This window comes from Triticum aestivum, chromosome 1B, assembly GCF_018294505.1.
Source record: "Triticum aestivum cultivar Chinese Spring chromosome 1B, IWGSC CS RefSeq v2.1, whole genome shotgun sequence".
NCBI lineage: Eukaryota > Viridiplantae > Streptophyta > Magnoliopsida > Poales > Poaceae > Triticum > Triticum aestivum.
In genome coordinates, this window is record NC_057795.1 from 430399484 (window position 1) to 430417604 (window position 18121).

At 46.0% G+C, this 18121-nt stretch overlaps 3 protein-coding genes and 1 pseudogene across 3 annotated transcripts; all 4 read left to right on the top strand.

Moving 5' to 3' along the window:
- Positions 1-4369: 4369 nt before the first annotated feature.
- On the top strand, positions 4370-8665 carry LOC123129047 (late embryogenesis abundant protein B19.4). Its single transcript, XM_044549190.1, has 4 exons — positions 4370-4579; positions 4666-6029; positions 7230-7315; positions 8036-8665. The coding sequence occupies exons 1-2, from the start codon at positions 4462-4464 to the stop codon at positions 5007-5009; spliced, it is 462 nt and encodes a 153-aa protein (XP_044405125.1). The 5' UTR covers positions 4370-4461; the 3' UTR covers positions 5010-6029; positions 7230-7315; positions 8036-8665.
- LOC123129054 (uncharacterized) lies at positions 5545-6006 on the top strand. The gene has a single exon (XM_044549201.1). The coding sequence runs from the start codon at positions 5545-5547 to the stop codon at positions 6004-6006; it is 462 nt and encodes a 153-aa protein (XP_044405136.1).
- Positions 8666-11826: 3161 nt separating the features above from the next.
- LOC543497 (em protein-like) lies at positions 11827-12590 on the top strand. Its single transcript, NM_001428000.1, has 2 exons — positions 11827-12025; positions 12137-12590. The coding sequence occupies exons 1-2, from the start codon at positions 11908-11910 to the stop codon at positions 12298-12300; spliced, it is 282 nt and encodes a 93-aa protein (NP_001414929.1). The 5' UTR covers positions 11827-11907; the 3' UTR covers positions 12301-12590.
- Positions 12591-15693: 3103 nt separating this feature from the next.
- LOC123129074 (em protein-like) lies at positions 15694-16497 on the top strand (annotated as a pseudogene).
- The last annotated feature ends 1624 nt before the right edge of the window (positions 16498-18121 follow it).

Sequence of the window (18121 nt, forward strand, 5' to 3'; positions counted from 1 at the left end):
ATGTATATGAAGATGCTTGGAAGCAAGGATGTGGGCTAGCTCCAGTAGATTGAATTACAAAATATTCTCCTGGTTGGTGGCACACTGTAGGATCAATACCAGATCACTTCTCCAGAGGAAAGGAATGCACCTAGACAATCCTTACTGTCCTAATTGCAATTAGAGGGCAGAAGGGACAACTATGCATCTTTTATGGGATTTAAACTTTGCACAAGATTGCTGGAACTCATTTATACCAAGTAGAAAGAGAGGTACATCTATGTGAGGACTAACCTTTGCTATGGAACTCCTTCCAAAACAATTAGCATCAGAGATTGTTATACTAGGATGTTGGCATGTATGGCTTAAGAGAATGGCAAATTTTCAGAGCTCAGACACAGTCAATTCAAGCATGGAGGTTCTATTTGAAGCAAGATTTGAAACTCCTAAGATTCAAGATTAAGGATAATTATGAACAAAGTTTCTCCTAGTGGTTAGACAATGACTTATAAAGCCATGACTCTATACCTAGAACATGCATTGGCTAGATCCTGACTTGATCTTTGGCCTTCTTTTGGGTGTTTTGTTTTCACTTCTTTGTAATATATTTTGATTAATATATATATATACATATATATATATATATATATATATATATATATATATATAATATCGTAGAACTATTGCTCTACGGGTTGGGGGTAAAAAACTCTTTTAGGGTTGAAATATGCACTTCTCTTTTCTTTTTATCCTCGTCGGCTTGCCATACAAGCGATGCCCTATAAAAGTCAGCATTCTTTCTAACACCCGCAGAAATGGGTATAGAGGCATCATAAACATATGCATATTAGTTTGGCGGGATTGCGCCAAAGTCACGCTACCAACAATGTTTAAAAGTCTTACTTACTGACGGGCACATCGTTTCTCAATTTTTAAGTAACCACCTTGCAATGATTATTCCTAATTCAAATGTCAGAGACATGCATCACCAAATATTTCAAAGGAACAACACCTAGTTTGCAAGTGGAAATCTCTTGATATATGGGAGCTTTATTAACTGACTCCCTAAAAAAACACTCATGAAAATTAATAGTGAGACCACATATTTGCTCAAACATACTTATAATAAACTTGAGATTCCTAGCACTATCCTCATCATCTTGTAATAGGAAATAGTGCCATATGCATATTAGTGAAAAATGACCTTGTAGTTTAATTTTTCACCCAACACCCCTTTCACAACTCCATCATTTCTAGCTCTCTCTCTCCAAAATAATGGCAAGGGCATCAACTGGCAAATCAAATAGCAAAGGAGATAAAGCATCTATTTGCCTAAGGCCTTTGTGATTTTTAAAATAAGCACCAATTACATAATTTATTTTGACCCCACATGCCCTCTCCTCTTAGTGCGCATAATTCAATCAAACCACTGAATAGGGAAGTTTTTGAGTTTTAGCATTTGGTGAACAAAAGGCCATTTAATCTTATCACAGGCTTTCTCAAAGTCAGCCTTAAAGAGAAATGCACTTTGTTTCCTACAATGTAGTATGGAGTTCAAAGCTTCATGTAGTAGAACAACACTTTCCATTATGTATCTACCTTTAATGAAAGCATTTGGTTATGAGCAATAATAGGGTTAATGACCCTACTAAGCCTGTTCATTAGGACTTTAGTAATAATTTTGAAACTAACATTCAATAGAAAATTTGGTCTATAATTTGAATCTTAACATCTTTAATTTTGGGAACCAGGGTGATAATTCCCTAATTTATCCTAGCAATATCTATAACCGCATTATGAAAATTATCCATGACCCCTTCCAAATCCCACTTACCAATTTTCCCAAAAATGTTGATAAAAATCAACAAGCAACCCATTAGGTACATGGCTCTTGTTTTTCTAGAGAGAGAAGACTACATTGTGTAATTCCTCTATGAAGAAAGGTCCCACCAACCTATTAGCATCGTGTCTAGAATTTTTCTGTTCTTCTTGGATGTTTAAAGAAACAGAGGAGATCTTAGCTTGTCCAAAAAAATATAGAAATTAGTGATGTATTTTAAAAGATTGTCTTCCCTTTAATCGTCCCCTCATCTTGCTCTAAAGAAATAATTTTATTTTTCCTTCTCCTGCCATTGCCCTTGCCATGGTAGAATCTAGTATACAATCACCTTGTCTGATTTCGTTATCCTTATATCTTTGGAGCCATTTTAACTCTCCTTGTTTTAAAATTCTCCCTAACTGTTCACTAAGTTTCTTTCATTCAGTTCTATCATGAGTAGTTAAGCCATTAATTTATGCATTCTTATCAATGAAATCTAACTTGGATATGTTTTTTTTTATTTTTCTATACCATGTACCAACATTTAAGTTTCAGCCCCTAATCTTCTTCCAAAGAATTCTCAACCTATTTTTCCACCTCTGAATATTAGAACTTTCATAATTATTGGTCTAAATTTTGGTGACGAAGTCCTTAAAACCATCTCTCAGCATCCAATAATTTTTAAATCTAAAAATTGGCTTTGAAATATTATGAGACCCAGTCTCAAGAATGAGAAGGTTGTTTTAGAAACTTCCCTCTCCAAGGCTTGTACCATAGCTAAGGGGTAATATTCCTCCCATTCATGACAAATTCTATCTAATTTCTCAAAGGTTGGTTTAGCCAAATTATTGCCCAGGTAAAATTTCTCCCATTTAGAGGAAATTTTCTAAGCTCTGCATGCTCAATAATGACAATATAAAACTCCAGTGATCAGTGATCAGTTTCATTGGATTTCTTTTCTCATAACTTTTCTAATAAGATTAAAATCCCCACCTACCACACAAGATAAAATATTGTCATGTTAGACCCTAGACAATTCTGCCAATAAGCAGTTTTGCCATCTAATTGAACATCACCATACACAATAATAAGATTTCAATGAAATTTAGCTATTTTATCAAGAAACAACAGTTTCACAAAGTATACCCCTACTTCTACTGTAGTCACATCAAACAAATCATTATTTACTCCAACGAGGTTCACTTCAGATTTACCTATTGGAGCGGACTAGTTCCAAATAAGATAAAAAAACTCGAATGTAAATATGGATATTCCATTGGATCTTTAGTTGATGATGTATTTCCTTTTCATTCATCCTATCCATGTTTTCTTGAACTTTTAGAGATTTCACTATACAAACTACATTCAGATGTATATAGACGGCTTTTAGAGTTTATGTCCACTCATTTTGCTCTGCCTGTAGTCTGTAGTGGAACCTTTAAACAATGGTGGAGCTTAGTGCATGGTCGGGGGGTACGGTTCTGCCCCCCCCCCCCCCCCCAAACACACACACACACACACTTTCGTCATCTTAGTAGGATGGGAGCTTTGGAACCAACGGAACGCGCGCGTGTTTAACAGGCTGCAACAGCAGAGGACCCCAATAGAGCTGGCGGACGACATCTTTAGAGAAGTGCAACAATGGAGACTAGCCGGTGTTGGAGTTGGTGGTTTAATCCAGTTTGTGAGAGAGTAGCCTAGAGTGTTGGGTTTGGGTGTAATGGGTGTTGGCCGTGCCTAGATGCTTACATCTGCCCCGTGCCTATCTTGTACATTTTCTCTCCATCTTCAATAAAAATATGGTACGTCATTGGCGTACTTTCGAAAAAAAAAAATACATGCAGACGTAAATTTTTCAGAGAGAGATTAGATGATTTAATAACGAAGGGAGTAGTTCACAACGAAGCCAAATATTGAAGCCGTGTTTTTTACCCTAAATGCCCCAAGTGGTTGTTTGGATATCGAGAATTATAAAAAGACAATTATGCCCTAAAATGGAGCCGCTGTTGAAACGCTCTAATGCTATATAAACTTGCATCCGCAAACGTAGCTAGCTGCGTCTCGCTTTAATGGTGCGACCGGACGACAGCGCGGGACAACGCAGGCGTCCAAGCATTGTAGCCCATACCGGACGTTTCTCGGATAACTATGGCCGTGCGCACACATATGTGTCCATGCCCACGCACGCTCGCACATGTCGTACGCCCCTCCGTAGCCCAGAGAATTACATGAGGCACGCGCGGTACAGCATGGCGAGTCCATGACGTGCAGTCTCCGACCGGCCGCCGAACACCCGAGCATGGCGAGTGCTAGAACCATGATCCTAGCTACTACGTGCCAACCGGACGACAGCGCGGGACAACGCACGAGTCGCCAGCATTGGCAGCTCATCCTCACTTCCTCGGACAACCGTGCGCACCCAATTCGGGGCCCATGCGAGCTACCACGTGTCGTCCCTCCAGAGGCTTGCATGCGCGACGCGCGTCGACAGCAGGAACAGGGAGAGGTACACGCGCACCTCCTCGCCGGCTATATAATGGCGACGCCGATGGCTCCTCCGCCATCAGCATCAGGCAATCACAAAGCAACAACAGCGGTCACATACCAAAACCTACGTCCGCTTACGGTTTCCGTTTAGCTAGCTCCCAGGCAGCGATCGAGCGATGGCTTCCGGTCAGCAGGAGAGGTCGGAGCTGGACCGCATGGCCCGCGAGGGGGAGACCGTCGTCCCCGGCGGCACCGGTGGGAAAACCCTCGAGGCGCAGGAGCACCTCGCCGACGGTATGCTTCCTGTACTTGCGTTTCGCTTGAGCGATCTGTGACTTCTGGTACTCAATACTGGCGTTGTTGTGACCGCATTTGTGCAGGGCGCAGCCGCGGTGGGCAGACTCGGAAGGAGCAGCTGGGGGAGGAGGGATACCGCGAGATGGGTCACAAGGGCGGGGAGACTCGCAAGGAGCAGCTGGGGGAGGAGGGGTACCGCGAGATGGGTCACAAGGGCGGGGAGACTCGCAAGGAGCAGCTCGGGGAGGAGGGGTACCGCGAGATGGGGCACAAGGGCGGGGAGACTCGCAAGGACCAGCTCGGGGAGGAGGGGTACCGCGAGATGGGGCGCAAGGGCGGGCTGAGCACCATGCAGGAGTCCGGTGGCGAGCGCGCCGCCAGGGAGGGCATCGAGATCGATGAGTCCAAGTTCAAGACCAAGTCCTAAATAATGTAGGTCAGTGTCTAGCTGAGTAGCTAGCTACTAGTGAGCAAGCTGTCTCCTCATGTTTGTAGTAATGAATAATGTAGGTCAAGGTCAGGTCTTGACATGACGAGAGAGCACGCATGTAGGCGATCACATGTACTGTGATCATGTGTGCTTTAGGTGTCTTAGCTTGTAGCGGTGACCATGTGTTCTTCAGGTGTCCTAGTACTTCCTCTGTTCCGAAATGTAAGTCGTTTAAGGGTTTGACGTGTAAATTTCGTAACGCTACGAGAATTTTTCACTTTCCAGAAATGCCCTCCCACCACCGCTCGCTCTCACCCACTCAAGCTCACTCTCTCGTTCCCCTCTCACCCACCCGGCCACCCCTCTCTCGCTCCCCTCCAGATCCCCGTCGTCGCCGGCCTCTCCTCGCCATCGTCACCGCTAAGCCACCCCGCTTCCTCTCTTTCTCCGCACCATCGAGCCACCCCGTTTCCTCCCACCGCCAGAAATCCACCACCCGTAGGTCAAAAGCTTGATTTTTTAGGCGCCGGCGATGAGCTTCTGGCCGGCGGAGGCGCTGGATCCGCGTGCTTCGACGCCGGCGACGAAGCGACATGGATCCGGGCGGGATGCTGCTGGAGGACTTCGGGCTGTGGGTGGACCTGGTGCGGCGCATCCGCGAGGTGCTGGCCAACTACCCGGAGGGCACCACCGCGCTGCGGGACGCCGGGAGCTCATCCAGAACGCCGACGATGCCGGGGCCTCGTGCGTCCGCCTCTGCCTCGACCGCCGCGCCCATGGGTCCCGCTCGCTGCTCGCCCCCGCGCTTGCGCAGTGTACGCCAGCAACGACGCCGCCTTCACCGACGAAGAGTTCGCCAGCATCCCCCGCATCGGCGGCCGCAAGAAGTCCTCCCAGGCCTGGAAGACCGGCAGCAAGATGGGCGCTAGCTACACTCTCTATCGCTGCTGAGCTCTGCTTCGAGCTGCTGCTCTTTCAATTTGAGCTGCGCTAGCTAAGCTCTTTCAATCTGAACCAGTACGTGTTCATTTTCTACTCGTACGAATGTTGCTGCTGTTTTGTGTTGTCACCTACGAATGCTGCTGCTAATTTGAGTTCTACTGTTAATTTGAGAACAATATGCTTAGCAAGGACCCACTGTTAATTTGGAGTAGCAACTGTACTCCATTGAAGTACTGTTACTGTTAATTTGCAAACTGAATTTGGAGTAGCAGCATACTGAATTTTGTATACTGAATTTGGAGTAGCAATTTGGAGTATGAAGCAGCTGTATGGATTACTGTTAATTTTGCATACTGAATTTGAGTAAAATGGAGTAGCTCTGTCACTGAATTTGGTTGGTAAAGATGCAGTAGCAGTAGGAGTTTTTACTGCACCTAACTAAGGTAGCTGCTGGGGTTAATTAGTTACCGCGCCTAATTAATTATCATGTGTAATCTGAACTGGTGTGTGTACCAAGTGATGATGGTTCTTAAGTTTAGCATGCATCACCAAGTTAATTGGGCGCCTAATTGCCAACTCTTTTGTGTCAGGAACATATATTCATAATGGAATAAAAACAACTTGCCAAGTTCTTTTGTGACTGGAACATATTCAGAATGGAATAAAAACAACTTGCCAAGTTCTTTTGTGACTGGAACATATTCAGAATTTATTTCTTCTCCAGTTCAGTTGCTTAATTTTCTTGGAGTACATTTGCTTAATTTGCTTGGAGTACATTTAACTTGGAGTACTTCAATACTCCAAGATTTGCTTAATTTGTGAACAGGAGTAGTTTTCAGAATGGAATGAAAACTAATGGCAGTACATTTGCTTAATTTGCTTTGAGTACATTTAACTTGGAGTCCTCTCGTACTCCAAGATTTGCTACTCAAACAAATTTTGAGTACTTGCACTTGCACACAACACTACTCAGCAATTTTCAATTAATTTTCTTGGATTACTCCATCTTGCTCTGTTAGGTTATCTTGCATTTTCTGTTAATTACTCCATCTTGGATACTTGGAGCACTGATGATGATTGCTGCTGTTATGTTAGGACTTGCAAGCAGTAGTTTTAGTACTTTAGTGTAGGACTTGCAACAAGAGGAGAGCTACTGTAGTATACTCCTCTTGTGCCCTCCATATTCTTGATCTCTTCTTTTCTCTTCTCTCTTCTACAGTAAATATGAGCCCTACAATAATATGATTTGTGACCTTGAATGTTTTTTTCCATCAGATTGTTTTAAAGAAGGGCTAATGAAAAAAGATGTGTGAGGGTATCAGTCATTCTCATGCCGGCATGCTGCACTTTTCAGCTAGCAGGTTGGTATCTCAACATTTCTCCATTCAAGTCATTTCCCATAGTGTTTTTTCGAAGCACTAACTGCAGATTTGCATACTAAGAATGGCTGGAGTATTTTATTTACATCAAATTATGTCAAACAGTTTAGATTGTTCAGTCATACCATAGTGTTTAAAATTTTGGACATTCTGAAGATTCAAATAAAAATAGACATGTGCACAGTTTACTTGATCATGTCAAGTTACAGGTGAAAGTGACCCTCTTATGGGAATAATGAAGTACAGAAATGAGATCGAGTTCAAAGTAAGGCTGGGGTAAAATTTTCAAAGGCCATGATGTACTCCTTCCTGATATTCATGCTCCTGATATTCCTACTCCTATTCCTACTCAATTTTACCTTAAATGAGAGTAGCAATTATTTCTGCCCGTTAATTCATACTCCTACTGATTTGGAGTACTGATGAAACTAAGTCCAAACCTGTTCTAAATTGACAGTACTTGTTCATCTTTTCTATTGACAGTACCGGTCCAAACCTGTTCTAAATTGACAGTACTTGTTCATCTTTTCTATTGACAGTACCGGTCCAAACCTGTATTGATAGTACATGTTCTACTCAGTGTTCATCTTTCACTGTTCAGTTTCAGTGTTAAATTTCAGTATTACTCCAAGATTGTACTGCATGCAATTATTCAAGACAAATGATTACAACAAGTTTATGATCATCAAATTGTTTACTCAGATGCAGAGCGAGTACTGGGCGAGGAGATGAACCTAGGCGAGCAAAATTGAGAACTCCGGCTGGAGCAGCTCCTGTCCAGCGGCGAGGACTTCAGCGGCAGCAGCACCTGTGCGTGGGGAGGAACAACACCTGGGCGCGTGCAGGCGGCAGCTCGCCTCCAACAGTGGGCGGCAGCAGAGCACCAGCTCGCCACCACCAGGGGCCGGCAGCAGAGCACCAGCTCGCCTCCACCAGCGGGCGGCAGCAGAGCACCACCTGGGCACGCGCGGGCCAGGAGGGGCCCCTGGGCGTGGGAGAGGAGGAGCGCCTGGGCAGGGGTGGAGGTGGAGGGCGGGGGAGGAGGCGGAGGTGGAAGGCAGGGATGGAGGCGGAGGTGGAAGACGCCGAGGAAGAAGACGGGCTGATTCAAAGTTTGAACTGGGGGCATAAAGGTCCATTTGCCCATTTTCACCTGGTCGGAACATATTCCCCAGCGACTTACATTTCGGAACGGAGGGAGTAGCTTGTAGTACGTCTCGTTGTGGCTTGTGAGTCAGCTTGCTAATGTATGTGAGTCGTCGTTAAATCAGGTTGTGGCTTGTGAGTCAGCTTGCTAATGTATGTGAGTCGTTAAATCAGGTCGTTGTTGAATCAGAACGTGTGCTCTTAAATTGTTCTCTTGGACTGGCTAGAGAGGAACAACTCCCGACCGTACTGGCCCATGAACAACTCCAGGTAGGCGGCCTCATCAATTCCTGCGGTCCACTAGTCTGGTGTTGCTTCCCATGGCCGTCCTCAAGGAAAGGGGCCTTGTTGTGGAATCCATCGGATCTGAATTCGCCCCTTCCCGTTCCAGGCCTAGTTGCAGGGTCTTTCCTCACGTCACGAGGGAGGCAGGGAGCTCAGTTGCACGGGTGAGGATGAGGGCCTCGGGTGCATGTGCCACATTGGTCGGTGCATGACTAGTTGATGTTGGTGTCGATTAGGGTTTAGGGCCATGAATGACATCTAGTTAAGTATTGCAAGAAAATATAGCAGGGTCATGTGACTATTTAAAAAAAATCTAAGTATAATCTCTTATCCATTATCTCAGGAAACAATTTATTTTTTTGTAAATTTGCCATGTGCTGACTGCAAACATTTTCAAAATTTGCCATGCTATAGAGAAACATTTTCCCTTAATTTGCCATGTGATTATTGGAAAAAAAATCTGAATCGTTGCCATGATTTTAGGAAACGTAAATTTTCAAAAATAGCCATGTGATCAGTATAAACATTTTAAACTTTACCATGTTCGAGAGAACAAAATCTCTTAAATTTACCATGTGATTATCTTACATTTTTTTCTAAATCGTGCCATGATTTGGGAATCAAAATTATCTCATTTCACCATGCGATTATCTAGTTTTTTTTTCTAAATCTTGCCATGATTTGGGAATCAAAAATTATCTCAATTCGCCACGTGATCACTGCAAACCTTTCCAAGTTGACTAATCTTTTCAACAAAATTTTAATGTGACCATGGCAACTCATTCGTTTGTTTCCATTTTCCCCCTACATTGTGGAACTTGTTTGTGTGCGAGCTTTTATACACATGCATTCTTCAACTTGTAGTGTCTTTTCTCCTAGATCATGATACACTTTTGTTTTTATGTGACAGCTTTATACATATGTGAAGGAACTGTTTAACATGGTAAATTTATGCTCTATCATGGCTCTCGAATGTGTTTTGTATATACTTTGTCATGTCATAATAGTAACTGTTGATTTCATTAAATAATGGGTCTAAGTAACTCTTACAGAAAGGCATCACGCCTTGCTTTATCCCACGAGAATACGACCAATCCAAAACCAGATGTTCACAAACATACAACAATGTTCGAAATAAAAAGTACTACCTACCTTCCTAAATATAACTTTTTAGAGACTTCAGTGTGCACCATATAAGAAGCAAAATGAGCGATCTACACTTTAAAATATGTCTATATATATTAGTATGTAGTTTTTATTAAAATCTTTAAAAAGACTTATAATTAAAATATATCTATATACATCAGCATGTAGTTTTATTGAAATTTTTAAAAGGACTTATATTTAGAAACGGAAGAAGTACAGAAAATACGTGCTTGGGGCACAACAAAACAAGCCCACAATTGCTAACATAACTATCAAGCAGAATAAGTGACCACAGGCATCCGGGACGCCAACTCGGATCCGGTGCCTTGACACACAAAAGGCACATGTGAATAGCGAAACTACTATGCAGACGAAAGTCCCTGCACGATCAGGGAACGACAGCCAAATCCAGCCGTCTACTTCATTTCAGTGCTGTGCATGGACGAGCTGATTTGCATTGTCGTTCACATATCGTCCACAGCCCATCGTGTGTATAGCAGCGCTGTGTGAATAGTGCAATGCCTTGAGCTTTCAGCCGCTAGATCGGAAATCAAGGTTCCAGATTTCAGTGAACAGTACTCCGCGCTACAATGTGTTAGTCATGTAGCGATTGTCCTGTAGCAGACTTCCTGTAGCGATGCACTGTAGCAGACTTCTCGATGTTCATCGGACCGTTGCTTGTAGATCCAACGGTCAGGAGATGCCCTCAAGGCACAATACTGTTCATCCGTGCCTTGTGTGTGTCAAGGCACCGGATCTCAGTCCGACTCCTCGTGCTTCCTGGCCAGGTTGTCGATAGCGCCTTATCCCGCCATTCTCTTAGGGTCTCAATAACTCTTATCTCTTACATTCCACGTGAAAAGGGAAGATAAAAGGGATCATGTTAAAATTAACTGTGTTTTGTATATAATTAATCATGTCATAATAGTAATTTTAATTTTTTTTAATCTAGTTGTCATGATATTGTGATTTTCAGATTTTTGAAAAAAAATACAATGATTTTTACATCAGTTCTTTTATTGGTCAACTACAGTGACATTTGGTCCAACGGGTTGGGCATCTCCTCTCTGTTTCGGTCGTGCAGAATGGCCTGCAGAGAACATCATCATTCTCTCATTCCATGCTACCTGAGGGAACAATCGTCCCTCGGGAACCTCCTAAGGTAACGTTCACCATATTAGCGTCCAAAAAATGGATATGGAGTTTTTGTACCTGAGATAAGAAAAAATAGTAAAAGAATTTGAAAATTCCAATTTTTCTCCTAAACATGCATGTTTCAACTGCATTTGTCATTTCATCACAAAAGTTTACATGCAGTTGAAATATTCATCAATGTTCATAAAAAATAGATTTTTAAAATTTTTTTACCATTTTCTAAAATTTTACTGTTCATAAGGGAGCACGTGAGATCGGAATTAAAAGAACATTTGGCCATAAAAACAAAGAAAATGTACTATAATGCTTGCCTTTGGCAAGAATATAAACAGAAATGCACCAGAGTGAACAAGCGCCGCTCTAGAAATTCCAAACTGCCGGATGCTGTATACGGAGTCCGTAGCACGGCAAGGGCTAGTCCATGCATGCCTGGTCTCCGACCGGCCGCCAAACGAGAGCTGGCATGGCCAGGAGTGCTCCACGACGCGGACATACGTGACGTGGCGGAACAACGACAACGCAGGACAGCTCAGGTGTCCTAGCTCGTACTAGCTCATTCCGGTCACTTCCTCGGATAACCATGCCCTACGCCCGTGCGCAGGCGTATGCCCATGCACGCTCGCACGCGTCGCGCCACAGGGGACTCGCATGGCGCGCGTCGACACATCAGAGGCACACGCGCCGGCGCTCCGCGCCGTGACGCGCCTCCTCCGCCGCTATAAAAGGGGCGACGCCGGTGCCTCCTCCTTCATCAGCATCAGGCAATCACGAACACCACCTTACAAGCAGTGACACAACGTTTCCCAGTTGAGGTTGTAGTAGCAAGGCAGGCAGAGAGAGCAATGGCTTCCGGTCAGCAGGAGAGGTCGCAGCTGGACCGCAAGGCCCGCGAGGGCGAGACCGTCGTCCCCGGTGGCACCGGCGGCAAGTCCCTCGAGGCGCAGGAGAACCTCGCCGAAGGTGCGTACGGGCATGATGATGCATGCGTGAGAAATGTCGTCGTACTATACTTGAGCGATCTGTGACTTCCGATGCTGATTGCTAGTATTGCTGTGTGCTGTATTTGTGCAGGGCGCAGCCGTGGCGGGCAGACTCGCAGGGAGCAGATGGGGGAGGAGGGGTACAGCCAGATGGGGCGCAAGGGCGGGCTGAGCACCAACGACGAGTCCGGCGGCGACCGCGCCGCCAGGGAGGGCATCGACATCGACGAGTCCAAGTTCAAGACCAAGTCCTAGATGATCTGTTACCCTAGCAAGCAAGACGAATCTCCTTAGGTCGGCTGTTGGTTTGCCCTAGTGTCTACGTACCGAATAATGTAGTTCAGGCGCACGTAGGCGATCGTACGTAGTATGATCATGTGTGCTTCGTAGCTGGTAGTCTGTAGCTACTCTACGGTGAGTAGCGTCAGGTTAAGTCGGAAGCGTACTGTGGCTTGGTCAGGTGGCTGGTCTGCCTCTGGGCCCAGGAGTGTCGCAGTGTCCACTGTATCCTTGCTTCTTCAGTAATGCATGTCGTCTTGCTCAAATCTGGAGCCTTGTCTGATTTGTGTTGATTGCTGGTGCTTTTGGGGGCATACCCTTGTTGCTCGTAGCCGTCACCGGCTCGTCTCAACGAGAAACACACGGGTGCCCCATGAGCAGTCACTGTGACCGCCAAACCATGAATGAACGTGTACCTTCATGGCTTTGCTCAGCACCTGCGTCTATACATTTGCCACGAAAGATGAGATACCAGAGCAGATCGATCGATCTCGCGGACATGTCCCAGAAACGGGGAGCTCTTGATTACGTCCGGGAGTTCGGCAATGCACGCGTGGACGAGACTGAAAGGGCCTTCCGTAAGAGATGCCGCATGCACTATATAATTGAAGCATCTCATTAGTACTCGAAATGGAGACTCTTGACTCATCATAAAATACACCGTACGTGCTTGTAAGTTGTAACAAAGCATTCACAAGGACACATATTTTTGGAATTTTCGGAACTAGAGTCCACATGTATCCCTTATGAATAGTAAAAAAGAATCAAGCCGTAATGAAAAAAAATAACAAATGGCCTGTGAAGTTCCTTAACTTAGATGATATTTGTTGTGGGAATTGGTTGTAATATATTTTATATGAGATTTGGTTGTATAAAGCATGAGTAGTTTTGATTTATAAATGACTAAAACCGAATATATATATGGTATTTGGTTATTATATAATTACAAATTATTTATTGGACTTTTTTTTAACATCAGTAAGTAGCATAATATAGTGTGCTTTCTTTTAACATCAATACAGACGCAAGAGCTCATACATACGCGCATACACTCACCCCCTATGAACACACACATCCTACCCTTACGAGCATTTCCGGAGACTGAGCCGACATATCATCATGAGATTTACAAAGTCATCGTGGGCCCTTCGTCGTCGACGGGAACGTTTCCTCCCACTGAAAGCGCATCACCGAAAGTCCTGAAATAAATCCAGAAATAATGCGAGCACCAGGACTTGAACCCTGGTGGACTGGGGTTACCGCCAATCAACCACATGTTGGTTCACATATAATGGTTTTTTTTTGCCATGGCATGTGTGTATATTGAGAAAAATAAAGTAGTGAGGATCAACACTTAACTAGAGGTGTTGCTACAAAGGAATTGTGCCCCTAATACCTTATTTTCCCCAAAAACATCACATATATGAGTAGAACAGTCGACCAGTTTTATTATGAAAAGGTTGTGTATTAATTAACCTGCCTCAAGATTATCCAGTGCACATAGTTTTACAATTCTTCCAGAACCAGACCGGAACCAGACGGCCGTCTTAATCTCAACTCTCCCAATCTAAGCTAATTCATGACTAACACGATTACTCTCCCTTTTGATAGCCTGGATTTTAATCTCCCGCTCCCCTCTCATCATAGTTGAGATCTCTTGAGTAATGGCAGTGTGTTGTGATCTGTCAACCGAGGGGTTGGATATCATCACAGCAACTTTAGCACTATCCATTTCAAAGGTGAACGGAAGTGAGCTCCATTCCAAAGCAAGAGCAATACCCTCCTTGCAGCCTCGAGTTCTGTAGCTAGAGCATTACCACATGTGAAGAGATGTCGAAACGAGTTGAAAATAATGCTACAAGAGCTGTCCTGGAGCACCATTCCCGTGCTCCCATTGCCTGCATGTGCTATGTTTGAACCATCCACGTTTAGTGTGAGCAACCCGGGCTTAGGCGCTCTCCAGCCCTTACTCGGACGCAGCACTTCGTGGCGCCCGGTGTGTTGTTATGGCCGCTAGCAGCCAGTGCATCCCTGTTGTTGCCTTCTCCCAACTCGCCATGGCTGCTGCCGGCCGTCGTATGTAACATCGGGCTCATCAAGACCATTTTACCTTTTTCTCGGTCTGCTGTGGTCATCAAGAGAGCCATGCAAGATGTGTCCAAGAGCAGCTCAAGCACGTCAAAGAGCCATCCGGGCCTGTGTGCCGCACCGGCTTGATGTCCCGGAGCGTCCAGTCTTTAGTCATCGCCCTCCAAAGCTCGACTGCACGAGGGCACCTGCACATTGCGTGAAATCCATCCTCGCATTCCAGACCACACATGAGGCATATGTCAGTGGTTTTCAAATGACGGTAGAATTTATTTGCCCACTCTTGCAAGATAATTTGTCACAAGCCGCCAAGCAAACAGCGTATCTTTGGGGGACCAGATGGCGCGTCAACCATCCGGTGCCAGGGCAATAACTAGCAGGCCAAAGATGAAGACAAACAATAGCGTGGAGTACAGACTAGCTGGCGTGGCTACTAGACGGCCCATCGTCAAAATGATGATTGAACACCACTTCATGTCCAAGGGGAAAACTCCTATTCTGGCCCTCATTCATTGGTTAGGCTTAGCAGCGATGAACTTGCGTCATTACCTTGTCGAAGGTGCTGTCTCCTTGCCATTGTGCTGGCCTTCGGTGGTTAGTTTTGACAATTGGAATGAAAATCCTAGTCTTGGTTGTCTTCGACCGGACGTGATCATGGCGATGTGAGAGCACTTATTCCTCGAAAGAAGTCGGATTAGTCGTAGATGTTTATTTCATACATTTTATAATGACTAAGCCGTGTTTATCTTTCTCTAACTCTGCTTAATACTCCCTCCGTCCAGAATTACTTGTCATTAAAATGAATGTATTTAAAACTGAAATACATCTAGATACACCCATTTCAATGACAAGTATTTTCGGACGAAGGGAGTAACTAATAAGAATAATTATGTGCATTACGATGATGCAGAGGCCAAGAGTTTAACCTTCTTTTTGTTTGAAAAAAATAGCAATGGAACGCTCGATCCATGCCCTGGTTCCTACGACCGGACGACGACGAACGCACGTACGGGAGTGACAAGTACGGTAGTACTACGATCTACGCGCCAACAGGACGACAGTGCCAAGACAACGCAGGTGTTGTACGTAGGCTCCTACAGCTCTCTAGCTCATTCCGGTGGCTGCCTCGGATAAGCACGCTCGGACGTGTCATCCGCCCGGTGCCTCGCCTAACGCGTGTCGATGCGTCAGGGACAGCAAGAGGAGCGGCTTGCGTCCGCGTCGTCGCACACGCCCCGTCTCCTGGCCGCGCGGCGCGCCTCCTCTCCGGCTATAAAACTGCGACGTCGCTACCTCCTCCATCACCAGCACCAAACAAGCAACCACAAGCACCGCACAAGCTGAAGCAGTAGAGCGCACACGTTCCCTTCCAGTTGAGGTCCGAAGTAGCGAGGCAGAAAGAGAGCGAGCGAAGAGCGATGGCCTCCGGTCAGCAGGAGAGGTCGCAGCTGGACCGCAAGGCCCGCGAGGGCGAGACCGTCGTCCCCGGCGGCACCGGCGGCACCAACCTGCAGGCGCAGGAGAACCTCGCCGAAGGTACGTAACAGCGCACGTCGACCTTATGTGTCGGTGATGGTGATGGCGGCTTCGGCTACTCATTTCATGTCATGTCTACGGTGTTGGCAGGGCGCAGCCGCGGCGGGCAGACGCGCAAGGAGCAGATGGGGGAGGAAGAGCACCAACGACGAGTCCGGCGGCGAGCGCGCCGCCAGGGAGGGCATCGACGTCGACGAGTCCAAGTTCAAGACCAAGTCCTAGATGTTCACTCAGCGCGTGCGATAGCTTAGCAAGCAAGACGACTGCTTAGCTAGTTGGTTTACCTTGCCGGATGAATAATGTAGGTCAGGAATCCTGACGTGTGCACGCATGTAGGAGATCGTACGTACTAGTATGATCACGTGTGCTTGGTAGTCGCTGCTAGTCCGTAGGTACTGATGGTCAGTAGTCATGTGTCCGTGTCGGTCGGGAGTGTGGTGGTGGCTCCGGTGGCTTGTCCGGCCTCTCTTCCCAAACCAGCTCCCGCTGTATCCTTGTATTTCCAGTAATGTAAGTCGTCGTTGCTGAAATCTGAACCTTGGTAGTTCGCTACTTCTAAGAGCATCTCCAACAGTCGCACAATGCGCGGCGCCCAAAAATTGGGTTTACAGCGCGCAGGTATCTTTTTTAGGCGTTAGAAGATGGTTGCTCCAACAAGCGCAGCAAAATATGCTGCGCGCGTGAGTCCAGCGGTCCCAATCAAACGGTCGAGTCCAGCGGTCCCATCTGCATCAGCCCAGAGTTTGCAGCCTAGGCGCACTAAATATGTTGCGTGCGATACCTTTTTAATGCACGCGCTGCATTAGTTATAGCGCGTGATTTTTGTGTGGCTGCTGGAGACGTGTGGCTGCTGGAGACTTCAAATCAGGTCCGTGCGCGCTAAAAGCAGTTTTTATAACGTGTGTCCCTTATAGCGCTCGCTTCTGTTGAAGATACTCTAAGAACCCTTATGAATTTGCTAGTCTATAAGGTAAATATCCGAATTTTTGTCGAAAGAGACCATCTGCCCAACGAAATTGCCAAAAAAGACCCCTTTCGGATGCAATTAACAAAAAAGACCCTTGACCGTGGCGGCAGGCGCGTCGGGCCAGAACGGAAATCCGCACCCGCGATGGAACGGGGCTGGCGCTGTGAGCCCTGCCGCCTCAGGGGCAGGCGGCAGCACTGTAGCTGCTGGGCCCGGCCGCCTGAGGGGCAGGCGGCAGCCGTGTGCACGCCGCTTTGGTGTATTGCCTGATTATGTGCGTTGGAGCATGCCACTTTGGTGTATTGCCTGATTATGTGCGTTGGAGCAACAGCGGCACGGCCAGCTCCAGAATAATCGCTCGCAGCGGCAAACAACATGTGACGGTCCAGCGTGGAGCCCTTGGGCTACGCATATGAGGAACACACGGTAACTGAGTGGGTTCATCTCGCCATAATCAAGACGTAGCATGGTGTTCAGTTCATCTGGCCATCATTCGTGTGATTATTTTTTTTAACAATTTGTGTGATTAATTGAGTAGACGTGTGATTGTTGCATAGACGCCCTGGCTCAGCGACCCGTTCGACCCCTTTGCCCGAGATAAGTCTGCTGCCTGGCAGGTGGCAGGGCCCAACAGCTACAGCGCTGCTGCCTGCAGCGCCAGCCCCGCTCCATCGCGGGTGCGGATTCCCGTTCTGGCCAGCCTGCCGCCTGACCGGTGGCGGCAGGGGCTGCCGCCTCCACCGTGGCGGCAGGTGCCACATGTCGCCCGGCGCGCCTGCCGCCACGGTCAAGGAGGTCTTTTTTGTTAATTTCATCCGAAAAGGGTCTTTTTTGGCAACTTCGTTGGGAAAATGGTCTCTTTTGACAAAAAATCGTAAATATCCAGCCCACTAAATGCTAGTCTTAACGAGGATAAAGTCCTCCAAAAAACTTCTTTCCTTCTATGAACTTTTAAGGTGTGTGAATTTTATTTATTTATTTTGCGGGATGCAATTTTATTTTTATTTTTTTATTTTTTTTGCGGGATGCAAAGTGTTCCCAGTTGTTGATTGTAACTTCCAACCCGCTCATTTAAACGAGAACTCGACGTGCCGCATTACTAGCCACCGAACTAGCCAATGCCACCAGTTCCTTCTACAGGGCTAACTGTACATTTGACCAAACTGATGAACAAGAAAAACGCACGAGCTCTGGCCGCAAGAGAGT

What these genes read in the sequence shown, in the direction of transcription:
- LOC123129047 (XM_044549190.1), top strand. Translation starts at nt 4,462, where the DNA reads ATGGCTTCCGGTCAGCAGGAGAGGTCGGAGCTGGACCGCATGGCCCGC. An exon ending in GCAGGAGCACCTCGCCGACG is followed by an intron (nt 4,580 to 4,665) that starts GTATGCTTCCTG and finishes GCATTTGTGCAG; the next exon opens with GGCGCAGCCGCGGTGGGCAG.
- LOC543497 (NM_001428000.1), top strand. Translation starts at nt 11,908, where the DNA reads ATGGCTTCCGGTCAGCAGGAGAGGTCGCAGCTGGACCGCAAGGCCCGC. An exon ending in GCAGGAGAACCTCGCCGAAG is followed by an intron (nt 12,026 to 12,136) that starts GTGCGTACGGGC and finishes GTATTTGTGCAG; the next exon opens with GGCGCAGCCGTGGCGGGCAG.
- LOC123129054 (XM_044549201.1), top strand. Translation starts at nt 5,545, where the DNA reads ATGAGCTTCTGGCCGGCGGAGGCGCTGGATCCGCGTGCTTCGACGCCG.